This window comes from Muntiacus reevesi, chromosome 8 (genome assembly GCF_963930625.1).
Source record: "Muntiacus reevesi chromosome 8, mMunRee1.1, whole genome shotgun sequence".
In the NCBI taxonomy this organism is placed as follows: Eukaryota; Metazoa; Chordata; class Mammalia; order Artiodactyla; family Cervidae; genus Muntiacus; species Muntiacus reevesi.
In genome coordinates, this window is record NC_089256.1 from 33,155,703 (window position 1) to 33,180,858 (window position 25,156).

At 44.8% G+C, this 25,156-nt stretch overlaps 1 protein-coding gene across 7 annotated transcripts in view; it reads right to left on the bottom strand.

The window, feature by feature from the left end:
• Positions 1 to 25,156, bottom strand: part of TBC1D5 (TBC1 domain family member 5) — a 565,131-nt gene that overhangs the window by 19,526 nt on the left and 520,449 nt on the right. For all 7 annotated transcript variants that reach the window (XM_065943328.1, XM_065943324.1, XM_065943321.1 and 4 more), the window contains one exon: positions 24,424 to 24,587. In XM_065943328.1, coding sequence (XP_065799400.1) covers positions 24,424 to 24,587 — 164 coding nt within the window. The remainder of the gene's footprint in view (positions 1 to 24,423; positions 24,588 to 25,156) is intronic.

Sequence of the window (25,156 nt, forward strand, 5' to 3'; positions counted from 1 at the left end):
TAGGTTGTATCAGGAGAAATGTGTTTTAAATTTGCTTTGTAAAAAGTGGTATTTCTACCACCATTCTTCCGGGAATAGTTGATCCATCACTACACTTCCACTCACATATTATATGTCTCAAACTGTTTAAACTGTTTTCTAAAATGTAGATTTTATAGATCGATTTTGTTAAATGCTTCACTGTCTTTACTTTCTTTCTTGGTTAATAACAGGATGAGCTTTTGTAGTTTATTACTTATTTATTCATTCATTTCTTCAACAAACATATTCGATGATACTGTGTTAGGGCTTGTGAGAAATACAATAATGAACAAGAGATGTGTTCTGACCTCTGCAAACTTAGGAAGAGGTAAGACTACACGTCAAGCATGAGGAGCAAGTCATTAAGTTCCGCAGCATATATGAGAGGATCTCACCATCTTGGGCAGGGCAGCGGGCTTCCAAGGCGCAGGGGTGGACATGACAGCAGATTTTCAGCAAGCAGCAGCATTTCTGATGAGTCTTCAAGACGGGGGACTTGGCTCAGAGGAAATGAGGAATATAGATGTTTTAGGAGGCAGGGACCCAGTGAACAAAGGAGTAGAACCAGAAAAGCGGGGAACCAGGGCAAAGAGCTGCAGCTGGGGTGGGACGTGGAGAGCAGGAGCCTGGCTGGGCTGGAGGCTTCCCGCCCCCATTTCCTCTCCTTCAGAGATGGTGCTTTGGGGGCTGTGCCCGACCTGGCCCTGCCAGGGGTCCCAGCTGCAGCGGGGCCTGCCCACTGCAGACCTCAGCGCTCCTGGTCTGGAGAAAGGGGGACAGGAAGGGCCTGATGGCGGGGTCCGCAGAGCCCACGGGAATGAGACCAACCCAAGCGGCAGGAGTGGGCTGCACACTGTGACCAAGAGACAGGAGAGAGCCTGCTGCCAGGGGACGGTTAGCAAGGGGCGGGCGGGAAGGGAACAGAGAGGCTGAGGAAGCAGAGTGGGAACCCCTAACTCAGCTGATGCTTCAGGACTGAATTACACCAGATATTCCAGGTGAAGTGCTTTGCACATGGTAAACGCTCAATAAATGTTCCTTTTACTGTCTCTAGATTAATATAGTTCTATACCATAAAGACGCTTATTCCTTGGAAGGAAAGTTATGACCAACCTGGATAGCATATTAAAAAGCAGAGACATTACTTTGCCAACAAAGGTCCGTCTAGTCAAGGCTATGGTTTTTCCAGTGGTCATGTATGGATGTGAGAGTTGGACTGTGAAGAAAGCTGAGTGCCGAAAAATTGATGCTTTTGAACTGTGGTGTTGGAGAAGACTCTTTGGAGTCCCTTGGACTGCAAGGAGATCCAACCAGTCCATCCTGAAGGAGATCAGTCCTGGGTGTTCATTGGAAGGACTGATGCTGAAGCTGAAACTGCAATACTTTGGCCACCTGATGCGAAGAGCTGACTCATTGGAAAAGACCCTGATGTTGGGAAGGATTGAAGGCAGGAGGAGCAGGGGACGACAGAGGATGAGATGGCTGGATGGCATCACAGACTCGATGGGGATGGGTTTGGGTAAACTCCGGGAGTTGGTGATGGACAGGGAGGCCTGGTGTGCTGCAATTCATGGGATCGCAGAGAGTCGGACATGACTGAGCGACTGAACTGAACTGAATACAGTTATTCCAAGGAATTATAGACATGTGTAAACAATGCCCAGGAAATTCCTCATCCTTTGGATGGCAACATGCTCATGCATTTTCCAAATGCTAAACATCCAGTGACAGGGGACTTGAGTAACTGGTGGTGCACTGATTGATGCACAGAATATTATGCAGCTTAAAATTACCTGTTCACATGGGAGAACACTTAACAATAACATATATACCGATCAATTTTTCTCCAAATGGTGGCATTGTAGGTCATTCTTTCTGGATTTTATACAATGAAATCAGATTATGTTTTTGCAACAATCAAATCAAAATATTACTTAAATAATATAATAAATAAGAAAAAAGTAAAAGGTAGAAACCAAGTAGAAACAGGATATATTAATATTTTTAAATTACCAAAATTTATTTCAAGTCAAACTGTAAGCAACACTACAGTCTAAAAAAATCTGTTCTCTAAACAGTACTATGTGGTGAGAATAACTTAAATGAATAACCTGTGAAAAGGTCAATGATTTCAGCATTTTGTCCGATGTCTGAAGTGCAACCTAGGAACAGCAGTTTCAGGGTAGTGCCTCTCTCTGCACTTAAAGTGGGAGCATCATGGGCTGTCTGGAAAGAATGTGACTCTTAAAGATACTTAAAAAAATAATGATGGTTATCAAATTCCCAGTAAATAAAAAAGTTCCTGTTTTCAAACAGGATATAAACAAACATGGTAAATGTGAATGAAAAAGAAATTTCATTTAGAAATTTAGAACTGAAACTGAAAACTTAAGGTATTTACTAAATCGTATTGCATTTCAGTGCTGGAATTTCCTTTAGAGATAGCTCATTTCAACCCTTAACTTTTATAAATAAATTTTACTATGGCTAGGTGGCTGGCTAGGGGCAGAAGGTACACAAGCATACATTCTTGTGTCTCCGGACTGAAGCAGCGCTCTGTCCCCACACTGAGATGCACACCACCTGTGGGACCCAGGGTAAAAAGGCAGCCCAGGGAATGGAGAGGACGCTTGCCAGTCACACGTCTGATAAGGATGGACATAAGAATATACAGAGAACTCTCAGAACTCAATAGGAAGAAAAAGAAACAAAAACTCAACTTGATTTAAAAATGCAGGAAGGACTTAAGACATTTTTCCTAGGAAGATACAGAAACGGCTAACAAGTACATGAAAAGATGTTCAACATCACTTAACACTAGGGAAATGCAAGTTGAAACCATGAGATACCATCTCATAGCTATCAGGATGGCTACTATCAAAAAATCAGATAATAACAACTTTTGGTGAGGATGTAGAAAAATTGGAACCCTGGTACACTGTTAGTAGGAATATAAGGAAGAGTATGCTCAGTTCAGTTCAGTCCCTCAGTCGTACCCAACTCTTGGTGACCCCACGAACCGTAGCACACCAGGCCTCCCTGTCCATCACCAACTCCCAGAGTCCACCCAAAGTCATGTCCATTGACTTGGTGATGTCATCCAACCATCTCATCCTCTGTCGTCCCCTGCTCCTCCTGCCCCCAATCTTTCCCAGTATCAGGGTCTTTTCCAATGACTCAGCTCTTCGAATCAGGTGGCCAAAGTATTGCAGTTTCAGCTTCAGCATCAGTCCTTCCAATGAACACCCAGGACTGATCTCCTTTAGGATGGACTGGTTGGATCTCCTTGCAGTCCAAGGGACTCTCAAGAGTCTTCTCCAACACCACAGTTCAAAAGTAGCAATTTTCTCAGCTCTCAGCTTTCTTTAAAATCCAACTCTCACATCCATACATGACTACTGGAAAAACCAAAGCCTTGACTAGATGGACCTTTGTTGACAAAGTAATGTCTCTGCTTTTTAATATGCTGTCTAGACTGGTCATAACCTTCCTTCTAAGGAGCAAGAATCTTTTAATTTCATGGCTGCAATCACCATCTGCAGTGATTTGGAGCCCCCCAAAATAAAGTCAGCCACTGTTTCCACTATTTCCCCATCTATTTGCCATGAAGCGATGGACCAGATGCCATGATCTTAGTTTTCTGAATGTTGAGCTTAAAGCTCTTTAGTTCTTCTTCACTTTCTGCCATAAGGGTGGTGTCACATGCATATCTGAGGTTATTGCTATTTATCCTGGCAATCGTGATTCCAGCTTGTGCTTCCTCCAGCCCAGTGTTTCTCATGATGGACTCTGCATATAAGTTAAATAAGCAGGTTGACAATATACAACTTTGACATACTCCTTTCCCAATTTGGAACCAGTCTGTTGTTCCATGTCCAGTTCTAACTATTGCTTCTTCACCTGCATACAGATTACTCAGGAGGCAGGTAAGGTGGTCTAGAATTTCCATCTCTTTAAGAATTTTCCAAAGGTTGTTGTGATCTACACAGTCAAAGGCTTTGGCATAGTCAATAAGGCAGAAATAGATGTTTTTTTTTCTGGAACTCTCTCGCTTTTTCAATGATCCAACAGATATTGGCAATTTGATCTCTGGTTCCTCTGTCTTTTCTAAATCCAGCTTGAACATCTGGAAGTTCACAGTTCACATACTGTTGAAGCCTGGCTTGGAGAATTTTGAGCATTACTTTGCTAGCGTGTAAGATGAGTGCAATTGTGCGGTAGTTTAAACATTCTTTGGCACTGCCTTTCTTTGCGATTGGAATGAAAATTGACCTTTTCCAGTCCTGTGGCCGCTGCTGAGTTTTCCATATTTGCCAGCAAATTGAGGACAGCACTTTCATAGCATCGTCTTTTAGGATTTCAAACAGCTCAACTGGAATTCCATCACCTCCACTGGCTTTGTTTGTAGTATTGCGATGCTTCCTAAGGCCCACCTGACTTCGCATTCCAGGATGTCTGGCTCTAGGTGAGTGATCACACCATTGTGATTACTTGGGTTGTGAATATCTTTTTTGTATAGTTCTTCTGTGTATTCTTGCCATCTCTTCTTAATATCTTCTGCTTCTGTTAGGTCCGTACCATTTCTGTCCTTTATAGAGCCCATCTTTGCATGAAATGTTCCCTTGGTATCTCTAATTTTCTTGAAGGGATCTCTACTCTTTCCCATTCTACTGTTTTCCTCTATTTCTTTGCACTGATCACTGAGGAAGACTTCTTATCTCTCCTTACTTTTCTTTGGAATTCTGCATTCAAATGGGTATATCTTTGCTTTCTCCTTTGCCTTTAGCTTCCCTTCTTTTCTCAGCTATTTGTAAGGCCTCCTTGGATAACCATTTTGCCTTTTTGCATTTCTTTTTCTTGGGGATGGTCTTGATCTCTGCCTCCTGTACAGTGTCATGAACCTCTGTCTATAGTTCTTCAGGCTCTCTGTCTATCAGATCTAATCCCTTGAACTTGTTTGTCACTTCCACTGTATAATTGTAAGGGATTTGATTTAGGTCATCCCTGAATGGTCTAGTGGTTTTTGCTACTTTCTTCAATTTAAGTCTGAATTTGGCAATAAGGAGTTCATGATCTGAGCCACAGTCAGCTCCCAGTCTTATTTTGGTTGACTATATAGAGTTTCTCCATCTTTGGCTGCAAAGAATATAATCTCAATCTGATTTCAGTATTGACCATCTGGTGATGTCCATGTGTAGAGTCTTCTCTTGTGTTGTTGGAAGAGGGTGTTTGCTATGACCAGTGCGTTCTCTTGGCAGAACTCTTTGCCCTGCTTCATTCTGTATTCCAAGGCTAAATTTGTCTGTTACTCCAGCTGTTTCTTGACTTCCTACTTTTGCATCCCAGTCCCCTATGATTAAAAGGACATCTTTTTGGGGTGTTAGTTTTAGAAGGTCTTGTAGGTCTTCATAGAACTGTTCGACTTCAACTTCGTCAGCATTACTGGTCGGGTCACAGACTTGGATAACTGTGGTATTGAATGGTTTGCCTTGGAAAAGAACAGAGATCATTCTGTCGTTTTTGAGACTGCATCCAAGTACTGCATTTCAGACTCTTGTTGACTATGATAGCTACTGCATTTCTTCTAAGGGATTCTTGCCCACAGTAGTAGATGTTATGGTCATCTGAGTTAAATTCAACCATCCCAGTCCATTTTAGTTCACTAATTCTTAAAATGTTGATGTTGATGTTCCCTCTTGCTGTCTCCTGTTTGACCACTTCCAATTTGCCTTGATTCATGGACCTAACATTCCAGGTTCCTATGCAATATTGCTCTTTACAGCATTGGACCTTGCTTCTATCACCAGTATGACTGTTACTCAAAAAGTAAAAATGGAATTACAGAATGATACAGCAATTCCACTTCTGAGTATATACCCCAAATAGTTGAAAGCAGAGTTAAAAAAAAAATGTGTACACTCATGTTACCAGGACCATTATTCATAATAGCTAAAGTGTAAAAAGAACCAAAGTGTCCACTGACACAAGGATGGATAATCATAATATGATATGTACACACAATGGCATATTAATCAGCCTTAAAAAGGAAGAAAATTCTGACATATGCTACAACATGGGCAAAACTTGAGAACATTATGCTCAATGAAATAAGTCACAAAAATACAAATACTGTATGGTATTTACACAGAGTAGCAATTACATGAGGTACTTAGAGGGGTCAGAATCATCAGGACATAAAGAAGAATGGTGGTTGACAGAAAGTTACAACTGTTTAATGGGTATAGAGCTTCAAATTTACAGGATAAGAAGAGGGATGGAGGCAGATGCACTATATCATGAAAGAATTCAATGCCACTGAATGAGACACTTAATGATCCAGGTCGTAAATTTTATGTTGTGCCTATTTTACCAAAATAAAAAAGGAAATACCTGCTCTTTCTAAAGTTAAAAACCGTCTGCCCTAAAACAAGCCAGGTGAGGCAGGAGGTGGGCGCCTGCCAGCCAGGCTCTCTGGTCACGCTGCCTCAGCATGGTCCCCAACAGGGACCATGGCAACCCACCCCTGCAGCAGCTCAAGAACAGCCATGGGCAGGTCAACCAGTGAAGGGGAGGGAGACGCTCACTTTTCTCTACCAAACTGCCGCTTGCCTTTCAGCAATTCCCTCCAATGATCACCTGCATATTAAATCTACATTCACTTCACTGATCCACATGTGAAAGTGTTCCAAATATCCTTTCGAAGTCAGTGTGGGCAGGTTAAAATAATTAACTCCAATCATGTGCTTGCTATGGGTGGGTCACAGGGGATACGGATTATAGATATTTTACAAGTAGAACAGGCGGAGCTCACAAAATGAAGAGAAAGAAGTTTCCTCTTATTCCACTGCCTCTCATAATTTTTATTGAGGAAGTAAAAGAAGATCTTAGTTTCTTATCTGATTTTAGTCTTTTGGCTCTGATAAGGCAGAAGTTACCCATTGTTCCGTCATGACTAGTAACTTTCTTTGCAGACGAGATTTCAACACAGCCTCTCTATGCCTCAGTTCTCTTATCTGAAAAATGGCCGATAATTCTAGCACCGACCTCAGAGCATCTCTCGAGGATTACGGGCACTAACATAAACCAGACGGCCGCAGAGCAGAGTGCACGCGTGGAGGGCATGACTCCATCACCCACCAGGAGACCGTGCTCACACCAGGGCGTACCTAAAGCTGGCTTTATCTACAGAAAGTCTCATTTCTGATTCGCTGTTCCCTTAACCTCAGACTCATTCTCTTCAGCATTTAATAGGCATGAATGTCACCTGGAGAAGTCTCTTTAGCAGGTCTGAGTGGGGCCTGAGCCTCGGTACTTCTGACAAGCTCCTGGGGGTGACTACACAGCTGGGTTGGGAGCACACTCCGAACGGCGGGGATTTAGGTGTACTCCTCAATACAGCTTCCAGCCCCTCTGGGAAGGTCGTGAAACACTTCACTACATCCTGGCTCTAGGGTAGTTTTAACAGATGGCTATGTGGTTAGATGCCCACTTGGTGAAAGTCCAGGAGACTCTTCTCAGCGCGGGTGGGGTGCGGGGGAGAAGCAGGGTGACCGACGCCCAGGACAGCTTTCCCAGCTTCCTCAGCCAGTTCGTTCAGAGTGGCCTCACTATCCTGTTCAGAATGAATCCTAACACTGTTAGGGATCAATTCATTCTACTGTACACAAAAACGCTTATTTTAAAGCCAAATGTGAGATAATTTTGTTGGGTTATGCATGCTCTCTCCTGTAACTCTTGATAAACAGAGGCTGTGATGAGTGTCAGAGAATAAAGGATGCTTTTCAAACACAAATGTAATAAAAAGAAAATCGTACTCTGTGTTCATAATCTATGGTGTTTAACTTTGTTTAAATTCATCCCAGATTTTCTGAAGATATTTGAATAATCATAATATGATGAATTATTAAATAATATGATTAAGTAATATTAAATTATTCAATATATTGAGTTTTCAGAAATATGCTTTTTTGCCTATTACCATTTCAGTATCTAACTTTGCCCTTCTGGAGGTGGATTACAAGCAACAATAGTGTAAACAGAAAAGATAAGAATGATGGCAGAAAACTGGATCATGTATCATAAATTCTAAAATAGACTGAAAAAACTTACATTCTTGAAATAAAAATATTAGACATTAAAATAAAATGTTTAACTAGGGCAACCTCACACAGGTGAAAACACAAGAATAAAACCATACTTGCATAGTTACAAACCTTAGTATTTGCAAAAATCCTGTTACTACTCTTTTAAATAAATAATCATATGCGTATAGTGGGTCTTAGGAATTTCCTAGCCTTTAAAAATTCAAAAGGTAGAAAAAACGTTAGGCACAGTTGTTAAGGCAACGGCCTGTTTTCTGAACATTTAAACTGGGGGGAAAAGATCTCTCCTAAAAGGCAGTGTATTTGGCAGGCTAATTAAAGGGCATTTGTGGGGAGATGTCCCCATCTTTCGGCCTTTGAGGTCATCACCTTCATGCTGTGTCTTTGTAATTAGGAACCTGACCAATCTTTTGTAAACCAGAATGGCTCTCTCCTCCACCATGCCAATCAGCACAGAAGTTAGTTTATTTATCGAGGGTTTTCCCCTCTTCTCTTAAACGGGATCAAACCAACTGATGCAAGTATGCAGCCAGCACGGGGTCTCCAGCGGGCCTTCTCAGAGCTGCTGGCCGGTATCACCATCTGCGCACCCGGCCTGCTGTTTCTGGTACTGAAGGAGGCGTAGGCACAAAGGCTGACCTGGATTGGAGGGCCACGGCCAAGCCTGCTTCTCCACAGTGAAGCTAACTGACCCGTGTGAGGATGCAACACGCACTGTTCTCTGGGTTAACTGACCCCGTATGTCCCATTAGGGACAAACAAAAAGCAGTGTCCCACGGAAATACCAGCTGAGCATCAAACGCGCTTAAATACTTGAAGTCCCACTGGTAAAAGGGAACCAAGCATTGGAATGGCTTTGATGAACACAAACATTACCAATGCTGAGAATTCTGGAATTAAAAAAAAAAAAAAATGGAATAATTCTCTAAATTACTGATTTACACACCTATCACACTTTAAAATATTCTGTCCGTAAAGCTAACTTATAAAACCTCCATTTCTCACCGTGTACCAACAACTCTTGATAGTTTTCAGATTTCAGGTTGGTGAACGCCACTGGGCAATGAGGTGACTTTTATCTTCCTAAAGATTTTTTTCTATTTTTGAAGTGGATCACCTCTAAAGTTTTTATTGAATTTGTTGCAACATCATCCCTGTTTTATGCTTTGGTATTTTGGCCAGGAGGCGCGTGGGATCTCAGCTCCCAGACCAGGAACTGAACGTGCGCCCCTGCACGGGGAGATGAAGTCTGAAACACTGGGCCGCCAGGGAAGTCCCACTGAGGTGACCTTTTAGGCTTCGACAAAGGCCGAAACAAAGTCTAAAGCATCTGAATCCCTGCACTGCACAAAAAACCCTCAACAGCCTTCACTCATTCCTAGACACTTAGCAAGTGCCAGACACAGTATCTGTGACAGTGTTACTGTTACAGACACAATGAACGTTAAGGCAGAGTCTCATATTACTAACTAAACACAAGCAGCGCTCCAAGCGAAAGCAAAGGCAGTGTCTGCAGATACCGCGGGACACACCCAGAGGTTCAGGAGGACCAGGGTGGCCTCCTGACGTGCCTGGAGCTTCCGGAGGGTGGCGGGAAGGCTCCGGGGGACAGCGGTGCTTGGGCAGAGACTGGCGGGAACTCGAGGGCGTGTGTGGCCGCGTGAATCGTTCTGGTCAGAAGAGAAGGTGGAGCAGAGCTGCCCACGGGGGTGAGACGGCGCTCGGAGTGAAGCGCCCTGGACGGCTGTGCTTTCCTCGAAGGCAGGGGCTCGGAGGGGAGCTCACGTCAAGGCTGTGCTGGGCGAGGGTGCGAGAGTCCCGCAGGGAGCGCCCCCAAACGGATCCCGGGGAAGGAGCCCCCGCAGGACTCTGAGGGGGATGCAGACGCGGAGTCAACACTCGGTGAGAAAACTGGGGTTAGAGACACTGGGGGAGGAGTGTGCTACAAAAGAGTGGATGTACATACGTGTATAACCGAGTCACTTCGCTGTAGACCTAAAACTAACACAGTGATGTCAATCAACTGTACTCCAATAAAACGGAAAAAAAATGGACTTAATCTAAAAGTTCTCAGCAGCAGCATACTGTTACTGGCAGAGAACTGAGAACAAAAAATTCATATGGAAAGTGTAATCTTTTCGTATTTTGCTTTCCTCAACCCAACCAAATTCAGAAGCTGCACAGCACACCCAGAGTAGCGTCAGTTCTGTTAAGATGTTTGTACTGAAGATGTGACTTTGTTCAGCAAGACTGATGGACAAGGCAACATGGCGCAGAGCATGAATCCCAGGTTTGCTTGTGCAGGGTTGCACCCACGAGAAACAGAGGGTGAACACAGAGAACTGCGTGCAGCTGGACCCAGACACCCAGGAATACAGGGTGTACACATGCGCGAAGTGGACCCAGGGACCCAGGAATACAGGGTGTACACATGCGCGAAGCTGGACCCAGACGCCCAGGAAGACAGTGTGTGTGCACATGCACACATTTCACGCGTCTGTCACCGACTCGGGTTCACAGCATGTGTGATGAGCAGCACATGTAACCCAAATCTGTCAGGTTCCCGAGAATTCTCCTTCCATAACTTCATCATAACTCATGAGCTGTGACCTCTCCTGTGTTCACTTCCCCAGTCAAGCTGCAGGCGTCTTTCAAAGTAAAGGGTCATATTATTGTACTGTTTGTTTCATAACCATTTTAACATGTGTTAAACCAACTAGGTCCCTGCTGCAGGGGTCACTGATGATGTTTCTGAATGCTGCTCCCGAAGTCCGTTTTCCCCATGGGTCCAGAGGTTTGCAACGGTTCTGCACGGCGTGGTGTTTTGGAGGAACACATAAACTGTCTCTGACAAAACTGTCACGAATAGTCCTGTTCCTTTGAAGATGAAAACACTCATGACGATCAAACTGATTTATGCTGCCACAGAAGTAACCGCCTGCAGAACAGCTCTGGTTTGGAGACCAGGGCGCAGGCGGCAGGCTGAATGAGCTCTGGCTCCAGGGTCAGGCGGGCGCTGGTGCTCCCACCCTTCACCACCGGTCTTGCAGCCGGAAGCCACCTGGAAGGGGAGGCCAACCCGAGCCAGGGCCTCGGAAGTCACGGTCTCTCTCCTTCCCCTGCTTCTGCATGGAGGAAGGGCCTGCTCTGAGCAAGGAAGCACAAAGGGGCAGAGTGAACGTGGGCCCGGGAAGGTGTCGATGAGTTTCGACGTCATCTGCCCCAAACCTCGCCTGCATATCTGAACAAACCGGGAAGCTCTTAACAATTCCCAAGATCCAAGCCCCACGGGAGATATTCTGGTTCAGTACTTCTGATCCTGGTACTTTTTAAGCTCTCCAGGTGATTCCAGGTGTAGCCAAGGAATGAGAAGCTCTTTGGACTTATTTGAGCTAATAACCTGTTGCTATTTGGATCAGTTTGAGTCAGGATTTCCGTGATATTCAACTGGAAACATCCTAAATAATAACACCTTCGCTGGAATGAAATCCAAAGCCCTGCCCTGAAACAATCTTTACATTTATCAGCCCATCTCAGAAATTTAAATCTCAGCTCCTGGCAAAAAGAATTAGGCCTGCTCATTTATTTGAGAAAAAAAGAATCTTGTACTGACCCAACCTTCAACCCTAATCTGGAGACTTTCATCAAGGGTATCAAAAAAGGAGTTCAGTCATAATAGAGCCTACGGATGGGTGACTCTGATTATAGACATGAGAGAAACTCAACATCCATTCATCCTGGGTGGCAAATAGCTATTAATAGTCTAGCTGGATGATACCGAAGTTTGCTGTCGAGAGATGAATTTAAAGATGTCTATAAATGTTAGCATTATTATCTAGTGGTTCCTTGCTGGTTTCATTCTTATTTTCTTCAGTTTCATTTTCCAAAGTGCTGCTCTTAATGTTTCACAGAATATGTATCTTTATATGATGATGGATGGGTAAGACATGCATGTGGAGTACACAGACATGCTCCAGCCCCAGAAACTATCTAGCCCAGACTGGGCACCTCCCCGGGGGAAGCGATGTCACAGCTCATTCTGGACTGACTGGGGCACGGCTCTGCATGCTGGGACCTCAGTCAGGTTCTGGACTGTGTGGTGGTGGGTGTGTGTGGGGTGCAGGGCGGGTTAATTGTGTCAATTACCAGCTTGTTCCATTCCTTGTTAGTGGAATCCTTGGGGTAAGTGAGGGCACCCATGAAGGAACCCAGGTAGACACTACAAGCTTTCACGGCCTTGCTGACAATTCTGTCCTAGCTGTGGATGGCTTCCAAGAGAAGGGCCTCCCAGAGAGTTGAGGGGTCACCTGTCAGCTATCCTAGATGCTAGTCTGAGACCCTGCACTGTTGCAGCAAAAAGGTATTGTCAGAATGGGTTTATTTAATAAGAGAACCTCAAGCTCACCTCCCATCACGAGCACACCAAAATCACAACTAACTGCTGAACTATCATCAATAAAAAGACCTACCAAAAAAGACATACTACATCCAAAGACATAAAGAAGAAATCACGACAAGATGGCAGGAGGGGGCACTTGAGAGAAAACCAAAGCCCACATCAGCCGGACGGGCCACCCAGACCCAGGAGGAGGTGAGAGTGCAGCGGCTCTCCCCCAGGAGTGAGCGCGCTGAGTCCCAGGCTGGGCTCCAGCCTGAGGACCAATGCCAGGAGGGGGGCCCCCCAAGCACTTGGCTCTGCAGGGCAGAGGGGCTTGAACGCAAGAGCTCCACAGGGCTGGAGGAAGCAGGCTCCGCTCTTGGAGGGTGCCCACGGAGATCCAGACCCGAGCAGCGACCTCATAAGGGCCTGGGGCAGACCTGGCTGCTGGTCTCGGGGGGTCTCTGGCGGAGCAGGCGGGGCTAGGGACAGACAAGTGGGTGGCAGATACATTGGAGAGTATTCACTTTCACGGACTCTTGCTGGAGGCTGACATCTTGCTCAGGTGGTTAGCACAGGAGCTGGCCTCTCCCTGCAGCCTGCAGGCTCCAGGGCTGGGACTCCTCAGGCCAATAACCACCAGGGCGGGGACACGGCCCGTCGTCAGCAGACAGGCTGCCTGCCTAAGTCTCCCTTAAACACAGCAGGCCTTGCCCACCAGAAGGCTAGGACCCAGCTCCACCCATCCTGGGCAGGTACTGGTCCCTCCCACCAGGAAGCCTGCCGGAAGCTCTAGACCAGCCTCACCTACCAGAGGGCAGCCTCCAGGAGGAGGGAAACCATGGTCCCGCAGCGCGCAGACCCAGTCCACCAGCCCAGGCCAGGCCCTCCCCTGTGAGAGGCCGGTCCTGGTCCTCGGGAGATGAAAGGGGGGAGCACGGCTAGGACAAGGGCATCCCCGACAGACGGCCACTTCCTCCGGCTCAGGGTAGTCAGCCGCTCTCCTGCAGACGTAACAATGCAAGTGGAAATCGACACAAATTCATAGAAATGGAAACTGACACAAAATGAGATGTTGAAGGAAGATGTTCTAGATGAAGGAACAAGATGCAACAAGTCTTAAAGCAGGGCAGGAAGAGCGTTAAAGGTGAAAACACAGTTGGGAAATATGACCAAGGAAGCCGGGAGACAGTCTAGTCTACAAACAAACGGTAGGGGTGAGGGAAGAGTGTCCGCTTTAATAACTAGTTTTCCAGTTGAAACATGTTTCTTCATTCTTTCTCTCCCTTGCCAATGGAGCCCGTAACTTTTTAGAATTTAATGGAAAGCTAGTTTGTTCATGGCTTATCATCATCATGCTTTGAGTTACTGCTCTTCGAGTCTCTATCAACTGACCTAAGTAACTCTGGAAAATGCTGTTTGACTAGAAATGATAAGGCTATAGACAGAACTGTATTAGGCTGTGACAATTCCCAGGGAAAGGAGGGCTGGGTTTGCCATCATCTTAAAAAAACAGGAAGTGTGGGGACTCTGTTATATTACCTTCCGGTGATCCATGTGGTCAAGGCTTTTTAAATCCTTCAGCCACATTGTAACGTCCTGACTGAGAATGGTCTTAGTGGTTGCTCTTTTTCACATATTTAAAAAGTTTGCTCAGGACCAGTTGTACTTCACAAGCAAACACCTCAGAAGGTCAAGTGTATATGAGCAAATTTTATTAATCTAATCAACGTTATGACAAAGTAATCAGATGCATTTGTAATGATAGAAATGCTTATTAAGAGGCTTAATAAAGCATGAATGGTGAACTCTCTGTGTAATAGATTATTATTATTTTTATGGTCAAACGAATTTTTGTTTTTCTTCCCTCATCTTATTAGTTACTGCATCAAGGCTAGCAAGTTATCCCGATCCCATCTGTACTTTTTATCATCACTGCCACAAAAGAGAAAGATTCTGAACTTTTCTAACACTGATAACCTTCCCTTGGGGACCTTTACTAACCCGTGATGTGAGCAGCAGCTGTGCTTAGTCGCTCAGTCCTGTCTGACTCTCTGCAGCCCCGTGGACTGCAGCCCGTCAGGTTCCTCTGTCCATGGGATGCTCCACGCCAGAACACTGGAGTGGGTTGCCATGCCCTCCTCCAGGGGATCTTCCCAACCCGGGGATCGAACCCAGGCCTCCCACATTGCAGATGGATTCTCTACTGTCTGAGCCATGAGGGAACCCCAAGAATACAAGAGTGGGTAGCCTATCCCTCCTCCAAGGGATCTTCTCGACCCAGGAATTGAACCACAGTCTCCAGCGCTGCAGAAAGACGCTTTACCAGATAAGCTACCAGGGAAGCCCTTTCTAACCTAAAACATGCTTTTAATTTAACTAGGGAAAGAGTCACCTCGTTTGAGTACAGGACTTGGGGAGTGGACACTCCCTCGGGGCAGAGAAACGGACCACCCCCCGACTCAGGCTGCCGCTGGGTGGGCGAGGCCCCCCGCCCTCAGTAGGGCTCCGGGAGCGGCGCCTGGGCTGCACTGCTGACGCCCATCTCTGCTCCTTTCTCCCCTGTGAGAAGCATGGGCTTCCTGGTGCCCACGCCCGTGCACGAATGCCTGACATGTGGGCACCCTGGAGCAGAAGGAGGCAGGGGAGACAGCAGGGCTCAGGGAAGAGGCGTCCGGCCTCCGAACGAGCCTCTGGGCACAGCAGCTTTGACATGGTGGTGGTTCTTCAGCCGCTCAGTTGTGCCCGACTCTCTGTGACCCCATGGACCGCAGCACGCCAGGCCTCCCTGTCCATCACCAACTCCCGGAGTTTACTCAAACTCATGTCCACTGAGTCGGTGATGCCATCCAGCCATCTCATCCTCTGTCATCCCCTTCTCCTCCTGCCCTCAGTCTTTCCCAGCATCGGGGTCTCTTCTAATAAGTCAGCTCTTTGCTGACTCACAAGGAATAACCAAAAAGGTGTGACCTGCCCTTTAAGTTTCACGGCAAGGGGAAGGCCTGACAGATTTGCTTTGTTCAGCAGACCTAGAATTCCTATGACAGGAGCACAACCATCCCTTCTGGAAGTAGAGCCCAGTGGATGACAAATACAGCTTCCTGAAAAACGGAGGTGTTTCAAAGAATAAAAGATGAGATGCTAGGAGCAGAAGACTTAAAAGCAGGACAGCGCTAGGGAGGAGGGGCTGGTGGTATCAGGAAGGAGAGCGGACCACCCAGCAGGCCCCTCAGGTCAGCTTCTGGCCCAGGGTGACCGCCATCTGCCCAGGACTGTGAGGAGCCCTCACCTTCTTCCACGCCATGCACACATGGGCTGTAGGGCACACGTTCCTGTCCCCAAGGCAACGTGGCATTAAAAGATGAAGTCAATGTCATGTTTCAAGAAAGGTCATTGGAAGGAAGCAAATGTTGTCAGTGACACATTTAATTTAGGATAATTCAAACCCACAGGAATTTCTGGCCAGGGATTCTAAATATCTCTAACTGCTTCACTGGAGCTCTCCCCAAACCAATGTCTTTGCCTCCAGGGCAGTGATCAGCTGTCTGGTCTTGATGGAGATTATGGGGCTGAAGACAAATGAAGGAGGAAGAAGGCCCAGCATGAGGAGATGAGTGTCTCATCTGCCCCCAAAGGGAGACCTCTTTAAAGCCTTAAAAAGGGCATTAAGTCAAGGCTCAGCATTCCACTCCCTGTGGTTCTGTTTTCACAGGCTCCTCAGAGTTTTTGGTTAAAAATAAATTTGTTGATGCACAAAGATGAGAAAAGCTGGTTATAAAACCTGTTTAACAAAAGTTAAACTTACACTGCTAGCCTCTAGACTGTCGACAAGAGTGCTCTTCAGGACACTTCCTCCGAGGCTCACGCTTCTTCACAGTGATCTTCCATGGACTGGGTAAGGCAAAAATGTGGGAGACAGAAGGAGGGGACACTCCTCCAAAGATGCACGATCCATGTTCCCTGACCCTGAGCGGATACACTGGCGGAAAGACTTGCTACATGAGCATGCTTTATATAGCACCAAATGACAAACTAAATATGGATCAAATACATGAGTTCATTTTGGCTTTAAATTAAGATTCTATTCTGAGACTTAAAAGAAGCTAGAAAAACTGATGTTTAAATTCATCTCAATAAACTACCTTAAATGGGAATGTATTTTAAATAGGATTTACTTTAATCCATTTATCATTGGTATTACTGATTAAATACTGAGAGATTACAATGACATATTAAATGAAAAAAAACCCTATGATTAGATATACTCCAGATGCCAGTTTTCAATTCCATCCAGAATTCCATAAAAAAATCCATGATGATCAGTATTGTCCACATAGTATATCTTCTTGGGAAGATAGATATATTATACTCACTGACTGAAGAGCAAATCAGGTAACTAGGAAAATTCTGACTGCTGGGCGGGCCACTGCTCAATCTCTCTCTTCCAATTACCAGTCCAACTCAGGCTGCCTAAAACCCACAATTAAAACACCACTGATATAACAACTGGCAATGCTTTAGGGAAGGATTCGATAAACCATTTTGGCGATTAATACTTCAGGGATAATGGATTCATCAAAAGGTCTCCACCACCTTTCCACACTGCATGGACTTCTCTAGTCCTTTCCCCGTGCTGACTGGCTTCAGGAATGGGTTAAGAAGCTGCAGTACACATATACAATGGAATATTAAAAAGGATGAAATCATGCCATTCGCAGCAACATGGATGGACCTACAGAGTGTCACAGTGAGTGAAGCCAGTCAGGGAAGGAGAAGTATCCCATGACATCCCTTACATGTGGGATCTAAAAGGAAACGATACAAAGGAACTCACTTTCAGAACAGAATGAGACTCAGACGTAAGAGAACACCCTTACGGTTGGGGGGATGGGGCAGTTAGGGAATGTGGGAAGGACATATCCACAAGGCCACACTTCAGATGGATGACCACAAGGTCCTACGGTACAGCCCATGGAACTTCGCTCAACGTTACTTGGCAGCCTGGACAGGAGCAGAGTTTGGGGAAGAATGGATACAGGTGTATGTATGGCTGAACCCCTTCCCTGTTCATCTGAAATTATCACAAAACTGTTAATCAGCTATACCCCAATACAAAATAAAGGTTTAAAAAAACAAAACCAAAAACCAGAGTGGGCCTGGGATTGAATTCAGGCCAACCACTGAGGTGGGAGGCAGAGCCTGCTGGGGGACTTGCAGACAGACTTCTCCGGAAGACGGTGGGTGAGTGAGGCTTAGAGATGACAGGGTAGCTGGCTGGTTTGGTGGCAGCCTTCCTGAGAAAAGTGACGGGGGCAGACTGGGGACCAACCAATCCACTGAGGGGGCTGCGTGGGGAGCTGCAGACACCAGGACCGAGCCCTCCAATACCAGACCTGCCTCCCTGGAGACTCTTACTAGCTGAGATAATGAGAACAGATTTCTTCATCTGAGACAGAACTTTCTTTTTACCAAAAGCAACTTGGCACAATCCCAACCATCTTACACTGCCAGAGGAGGTGAGGAGGAGACAGCGGCTCTGCACACACCGCTGCCTGCCTGTCCATCCCGCCCCCACCCCCTTCTCTCCTTGGAAGTCACGGGGTCTGCATGTAGGGGAAGAAGAAATGTGCGGCTGTGGGTCAAGTCTAATCTCTCACATGAAGCTGGTCTAGACCAACAAAGCCCATGGTGGTCTGTCTTCTGAGTCCTTCTTCTGCAGTGTCTTCACTTTACATGGTACTGACGCACCTAAGGCCTCTCTCACTGATGAATCTTATTTTTATTTACTTTAATTATGATTTCTAACGTGTTCTCCCTTCCCCAGTTTCACTGTAAGCACCTTCAGTGAGACTGCTCTCTTATATCTGTCATATGGGTATGCCTTACATTTCAATTTCTAGAACATGACCAGGGTAGACCAGTGATGTTCAGGGTACTTGTACTTCCAGAAGGAGGAGCCTGTTTTCAAATCTGTTTTCATTCATCTGACACGTTTTGTTATTTTGCTGTGATAAAGAAGAGATCAATGAATATTATAAAAATAAATTCTATTAGTATGACAAAAGCATCTGTTCAAACTACTGTAGGGCAATGATGGATGCACGCGGGGGTCACAAAGACGCAGGGTGGCGTCCCCAGGGGTGCGATGAGCCCGCAGGCAGTGGATAGCACATTATACACCCTGTTTTTATGCAGGACCTTTCAGCTCAGATAATTTTGATTTCCTGTGGTTTAGAGAGGATTCTGAACCATTTGTAAGTTTAGATCTTTGGAAACTGTATGTAATTATCACAAAGCACAGCAAAATGTCTTGCAGTTCATCAGGAATTTAGAAAAGATCATTTAATTGGCTAATGTGCATAAATATTAGAACTTATTCACCTACACAAATCCATTTTAGAGTCTTTCTTATATTCTCTATTCTTTAACCTCAGCAAAGATATTCTTGGAAAACGACTTGGCAACAATCATAGAACATGACTAATCGTGCTAAAACAAGTAAAAATTTATTTAGCACTCGGATGAATGACCAACTAAAATAGATTTCTAGAAAACTAAGTATTGGATGTCATTTATATTACCACACAAAATAAAGCATGAAAACTTTAGTATCAAAACTGCCAATTTCCTCAAAACTAGAAAATCAGAGCTTTTTTAGTCTTGAGGAAAAATTACATCACTTGGATAGAATTAGGTAAGACCTAAAGACTTCCAGGAAGCAAAGCAGAGGGAAAATCATTTCCATGAATAAACACCAACCTTCAGAATACTACTACTACTGATAAAGAAGTAAGGTCAATTCTTAAACTTCTTACTGGTTTGTGCACATTTCAGAACAGTACTATATTAATGTCTTTTATAAATAAATGGCAAAAAGCTTAATTTGTTACCTCTCTATAGACTTAGCTGAGTTTTGTATTCTTTTATTATGCAACCAGATCAGAGGCATTAATAGGAGTACATTTAAAGAAGGTAGCCTATGGATTACAAAAAGTCTTTCTGTAATACATAAAAAGGCAATAATGAGAGGAAATAAGTTCTATGACCTAATACATGATTCTTTTTCAAAATACATCATACTTATATTGATGATGAAGAAAAATCAATTCTCAATGATTAGATTAGAAACATTATAAGTAGATTTCACTACACTTAGGCTGACAGCTACCACTAGACTACCTTTGTTTTAATGCCTTTTTTTAAACTGCTATTTCAGCCTTTTGTTAGCTGACATCAGTAATTTATCCACCCTGGGACACTTTAAAAGTGTCCTGAGCCTTGGACTCAGGACATCATCATCACCTGAGCCTTGAAATCTGAAAGGCGTCACACAGTCCATGACACCAGGCACCCAAAGCAACAGATGTCCTTGCTTCAGTTTCTGGCCACTTGCTGTGAGAGAAACTGGTGATGGTGATGATGCTAATGAAAAATTATTCTGAACTTTTCTGAGGACATGGAATATCCCTGCATCACACCAGACGGGCCTGAAACTGAAAGCAAAGGATGGGAGGCGTCTCATCACAGCTCCTGTGTCACTGGACCACTCTGGCGGCAGCGCTTGGCTCCCCCTCGAGAGTGAGTCTCAGCTCTGGACCTGAACGTGTCCAGCCCTGCTCGGGCCAGGAGAAGCGATAGTCTCGGCTCACTGTGCCAAGAGACAAGGTGAGGAAGGGCTTGCAACCACAGGCCTGCCGCTGCCGTCGTCACCAGCTCCCAGGACAGAGTGGGCTGTGGGGCTCTGACAGACCTATGATGGGCACAGCGGCACTGATTAGAGAGCTCGGGTTACAGTCATTATTTCCTAAAATATAACCTGTTACCTGGAAAACAATGGGCTGTCTCTTGAAAATTTGTCTACCCCCCACAAGTTAAGAAAGACATGAAATTTTGAATAATAAAGGGGGCATTCTGTTTCTAGGTTTACAGCAGATCTCTGCAGAGAGCTAGACTTACTCTGTCTCTATTTTTGCTCAACTTTTCAGTTTTAAGTTACGGTTGCACCATAAAGGAAAAATAATTAATTGGTGTTGCAGCCTAACCCATATGCCACCAGAACAGGACGGAACGCAGATCCAACACGTCTCCATATACCTCCTCACTTCTGAGTCCTCACCCCCGCTCTTCAGAGACATGCTCTTTGTGCAGGCAGACAGCTCCTCTTCTAATCTATTATGCCAGTACATTCTATTTTTGTTGCAATTTTTAGTTATCGTTTTTAATCTAAGCTACATATGTAACACTTTGAAGAGTCAAATGGCTCTACAAGGCTTGTTATGAAAAATAGTTCACACAGCCCCACCCTCCACACTTCCTGCTCTCCACCAGCAACCACTTTCAATTCTTTTCACTATTTTTTTTCCTCCCTTTTATAGCTCTAGCTTATGTTGCTATGTCCTGATTTTTTAGAGAGGACTACTCACTGATTTCCAAGATGGAAGCTGAAGACCGGCTCTGCTGCCCACCGCTGCCCCCCTCCTCCCCAGGCAAAGGCTCCCACTCACCTTCTCACGGGACTTGGTCGTGATTAATCATCAACACCTACAGGACAGGGTGCAGAGAAGCTCCCAGCCTGGCTCACTGACAGGGTTCATGAATACCTTTCTGTCTTTTCCTGTACTCTCTTGGTTTTTCTTTGGGGTTACCATCGTCCTAGGTTTTAATGGTTTCATTTTTATGAAGTTACCACTAATTCAAACTTAAAACTCTCCTTTAGCTGTGCAAATTTCTCAATTTGTTTAATATACTAGTTCTTCTTTCAACTTAATCTTTATAGAGAAAACTTTCTGGAACCTTTTGACTTGCTCCAATCCGGGCTGGCGGCTGCTCTTCGGATCTGCTGACGAGGATGCTCTATGTGCTCTGAGGATTCCCCATACCACCCTTCTGCAGACTCCTGTCACACTCTGCCCCCTGCTCTTGAACGTTCTCTGTCCTTGGTGTCTTCCCTTGTGTTTGTGGGGCATGTCCTCCAGAGGATTCTGAGAATGGGTGCACGGGAATACACTTGTTTGAATCTTGCTGTCTGAAAGTCACCGTATTCTACCCTCACACTTCATTAGCTTGGTGGGGGACTGATTCTAGGTTGGAAGTACCTTCCTCTCAGAACTTTGAAGGAATTCCTCCACTGCCTTACTTCTGGTGTTGCCGTGCAAAATCTGTAGCTATTTTAATTCCCGATCCTTTGTTGGAAATCTTTCTTTTTCCCCAACTCTCTGTGTCTGTGGGATGTCTCTCTGTCCCCCGAGTTCTGTGGCTCTGTAGCGGGGCTTACGCCACGAGCCGCGCCTCCCAGGACGGCAGCTGCCGGAGCCCGGTCCTGGGCCAAGGCCGCGGCTGACCACAGCTCCGCAGGGGACCCTCGCTCACTCGCAGGCAGGCCTGCCTCAGGCCCCTGTGGCTCAGTCCCACGGCTCCTGTCCTGGGCCCCGGTGCGCACGAAGTTCTGTTTGTGCCCTCCGAGTGTCTCTGGCAGGGACAAGGTTTATAAAGCAATGCTCAAAATTCTTCAAGCTAGGCTTCACAGTACATGAAGCAAGAATTTCCAGATATACAAGCTAGATTTAGAAAGGAAGAGGAACCAGAGATCAAATTGTTAACATCCGCTGGAACACAGAAAAAGTAAGGGAATTCCAGAAAAACATCTACTTCTGCCTTCATTGACTATGCTAATTAAAGCCTTTGACTGTGTGGATCAAAACAAACTGGAAAATTCTTAAAGAGATGGGGAATACCAGACCACCTTACCTGTCTCCTGAGAAACCTGTATGCAGGTCAAAAAGCAAGAGTTAGAACCAGACATGGAAAAATCGACTGGTTCAGAATCAGGAAAGGAGTATGTCAAGGCTGTATGTTGTCACCCTGCTCATTTAACTTCTATGCAGAGTACATCATCAGAAATGCCGGGCTGGATGAAGCACAAGCTGGAATCGAGATTGCCAGGAGAAATATCAATAACTTCAGATATGTAGATGACACCACCCTTATGACAGAAAGCAAAGAGGAACTAAAGAGCTGCTTGATGAAGGTGAAAGAGGAGAGCGAAAAAGCTGGCTTAAAACTCAACATTCTAAAAATGAAGATCATGGCATCCGGTCCCATCATTTCGTGGAAAATAGATGGGGAAACAGTGACAGACTTTATTTTCTTGGGCTCCAAAATCACTACAGATGGTGACTGCAGCCACGAAATTAAAAGACATTTGCTCCTTGGAAAAAAAGGTTATGATCAACCTAGACAGCATATTAAAAACCAGAGACATCACTTTGCCGACAAAGGTCTGCCTAGTCGGAGCTGTGGTTTTTCCAGTGTTCGTGTATGGGTATGAGAGCAGGACCATAAAGAAGGCTGAATGCAGAAGAACTGATGCTTTTGAACTGTGGTGTTGGAGAAGACTCTTGAGAGTCCCTTGGAGAGTAAGGAGAACCAACCAATCAATCCTAAAGGATATCAACCCTGAATATTCACTGGAAAGGCTGATGCTAAAGCTGAAGCTCCAAGACTTTGGCCACCTGATGTGAAGAGCCAACTCATTGGAAAAGACCCTGATGCTGGAAAAGATTGAAGACAGGAGAATAAGGGGATGACAGAGGATGAGATGGTTAGATGGCCTCACTGACTCGATGGATATGAGTTTGAGTTGGTGATGGACAGGGAAGCCGGGCGTGCTGTGGTTCATGGGGTCAGACACAACTGAGTGACTGAACCACAACATGTCTTCAGCTCCATCTTCACCCTGCTCCTAAGTTCCCACTGCTCCTAAACTTCTAGAAGGTTTTACCATCTCACTCAAGATGCTTCTTGGTTTTTCCCTACTGTTGCCTTAGCATTCAGCTTTCTTAGGCTGCTGCGTTAGCTTCCACTTCACATCTGCTTTCCAAGTAACAAAATCCTGTTGCTGTTGCCTTCTCTACTGTTTCTTATTCCTGGAGGGTTTATCTTTAATGACTTTCACTGTCCTTGGAGTGGAGTTTAGGAGGGAGCAGAGCTAACTGTTTGCATTAGAGTTGCCGCCATCAAATGAAAGTTCCACTCCACTCTCGTGCACGTGAGAGAAGCACCCCGAGTGAGTGTGGCGTGACCTCTGCTCTGCTGTTTAACCTGCAGACGAGGCGCCAAGGGCCCAGGAAACTGGGTCCTACAGTCACACATACAGACGCCACGCCATTACCGCATCTGTGAGCCGTGAACAATTATCCCTCAGAGGTTTTACGGCTCCCATCTCAGCAGCCTTACTCTACCATCTCAGCACCCTTTCAGCCACATCCTTTCTGTGAGGCCTCACAGTTAGAGCCTCTTCCAGTGGGCAGCGGATTTCTTCATATTAGAATATCGTGCTGAATTAGCTATAAAATGTGATAAATATTTTAGTTCTTGTGAAGGTGACTTAAAATTTTTTAAAAACCAGATTTTTTTTTTGGTAGTTGATATGTACTAGCTATATGCTTTTGAGTAATGTATACAAAAGGCATTGGCGGCTATCAATACAACATAATTTAAATATAATTTGTACAACTTTTAAAAACAATTGGTAAAATAATTTTTAATTTTCAAGAAACACTTAAAACTGAAAAAGCAGCTTGGTCTGTTTAAAGTATCTTATTCTATGGTTTGTTATGACAATTGTTACATTTTAGAAGACAGCACAGGCTTTGACCAAAAAGGAGAAAAGAATGAAAATTTAGGATTCAGTTTACTTTAAACTGATACTACGTCACCTTGTTCCCAACCCAGTATAATACAGATGACAGCCTTAAAATATTACTAAATTATAACAATCAAAATATTTTTGATGAAATATTTCATTTTAGTCCATAATGATTTTAAGAACTTTATAAAACTAGGCACTAAAAGGGACTTCACAAATGAGGCATTTTAAAGGAAAATGAAGAATAAAAAGAAAACTGTCCTTAAAATACTTACAGATTCTTTTCTGCCCATAGTTTTGCTGTGTGAGCGTGATCGGGAGATGTTGCTGAAAAAGGAATCCTTCTTAGCAGCAGACGAAGGTGGGGAGCTGGTGAACTCTCTCCCTGCAGGCAAACTCTCAATGCTCGGAGAGGAACTGATGTTTTTAGAACTTTGTCCTAGAAGAAAAATTCAGTAGCAATAATGAAACACCAGATGCTTTCACTGCTCCTGAATTTACTGCTTTTAATAAATGATCAATATTATGATACTTCTTTATGCACACCATCAACATAATGATTCCATGGAGTATTAAGATGCATGCATTTTTATGTATCAGAATAGCTGCCCATTTTTTTTTTAAACAATGAAGGACCGCTAGAGTTTTCTACAAATTATTTATATTACAGTGGTCTAAGTGTGTACACATATTACAAAAATGAAAAAAAAATCCAATTTCAGAAATCATGGATTAAATGACTGGATTCTCCCTTACTGATGTTATCACCCTTAATAATAGAAAGTGAAAGTCACTCAGTCTTGTCTGACCCTTTGCGACCCCATGGACTATACAGTCCATGGAATTCTCTAGGCCAGAATACTGGAGTGGGTAGCCTTTCCCTTCTCCAGGGGTTCTTCCCAATCCAGGGATCGAACCCAGGTTTCCTGCATTGTAGGTGGATTCTTTATCAGCTGAGCCACAAGGGAAGCCCAAGAATATTGGAGTGGGTAGCCTATCCCTTCTCCA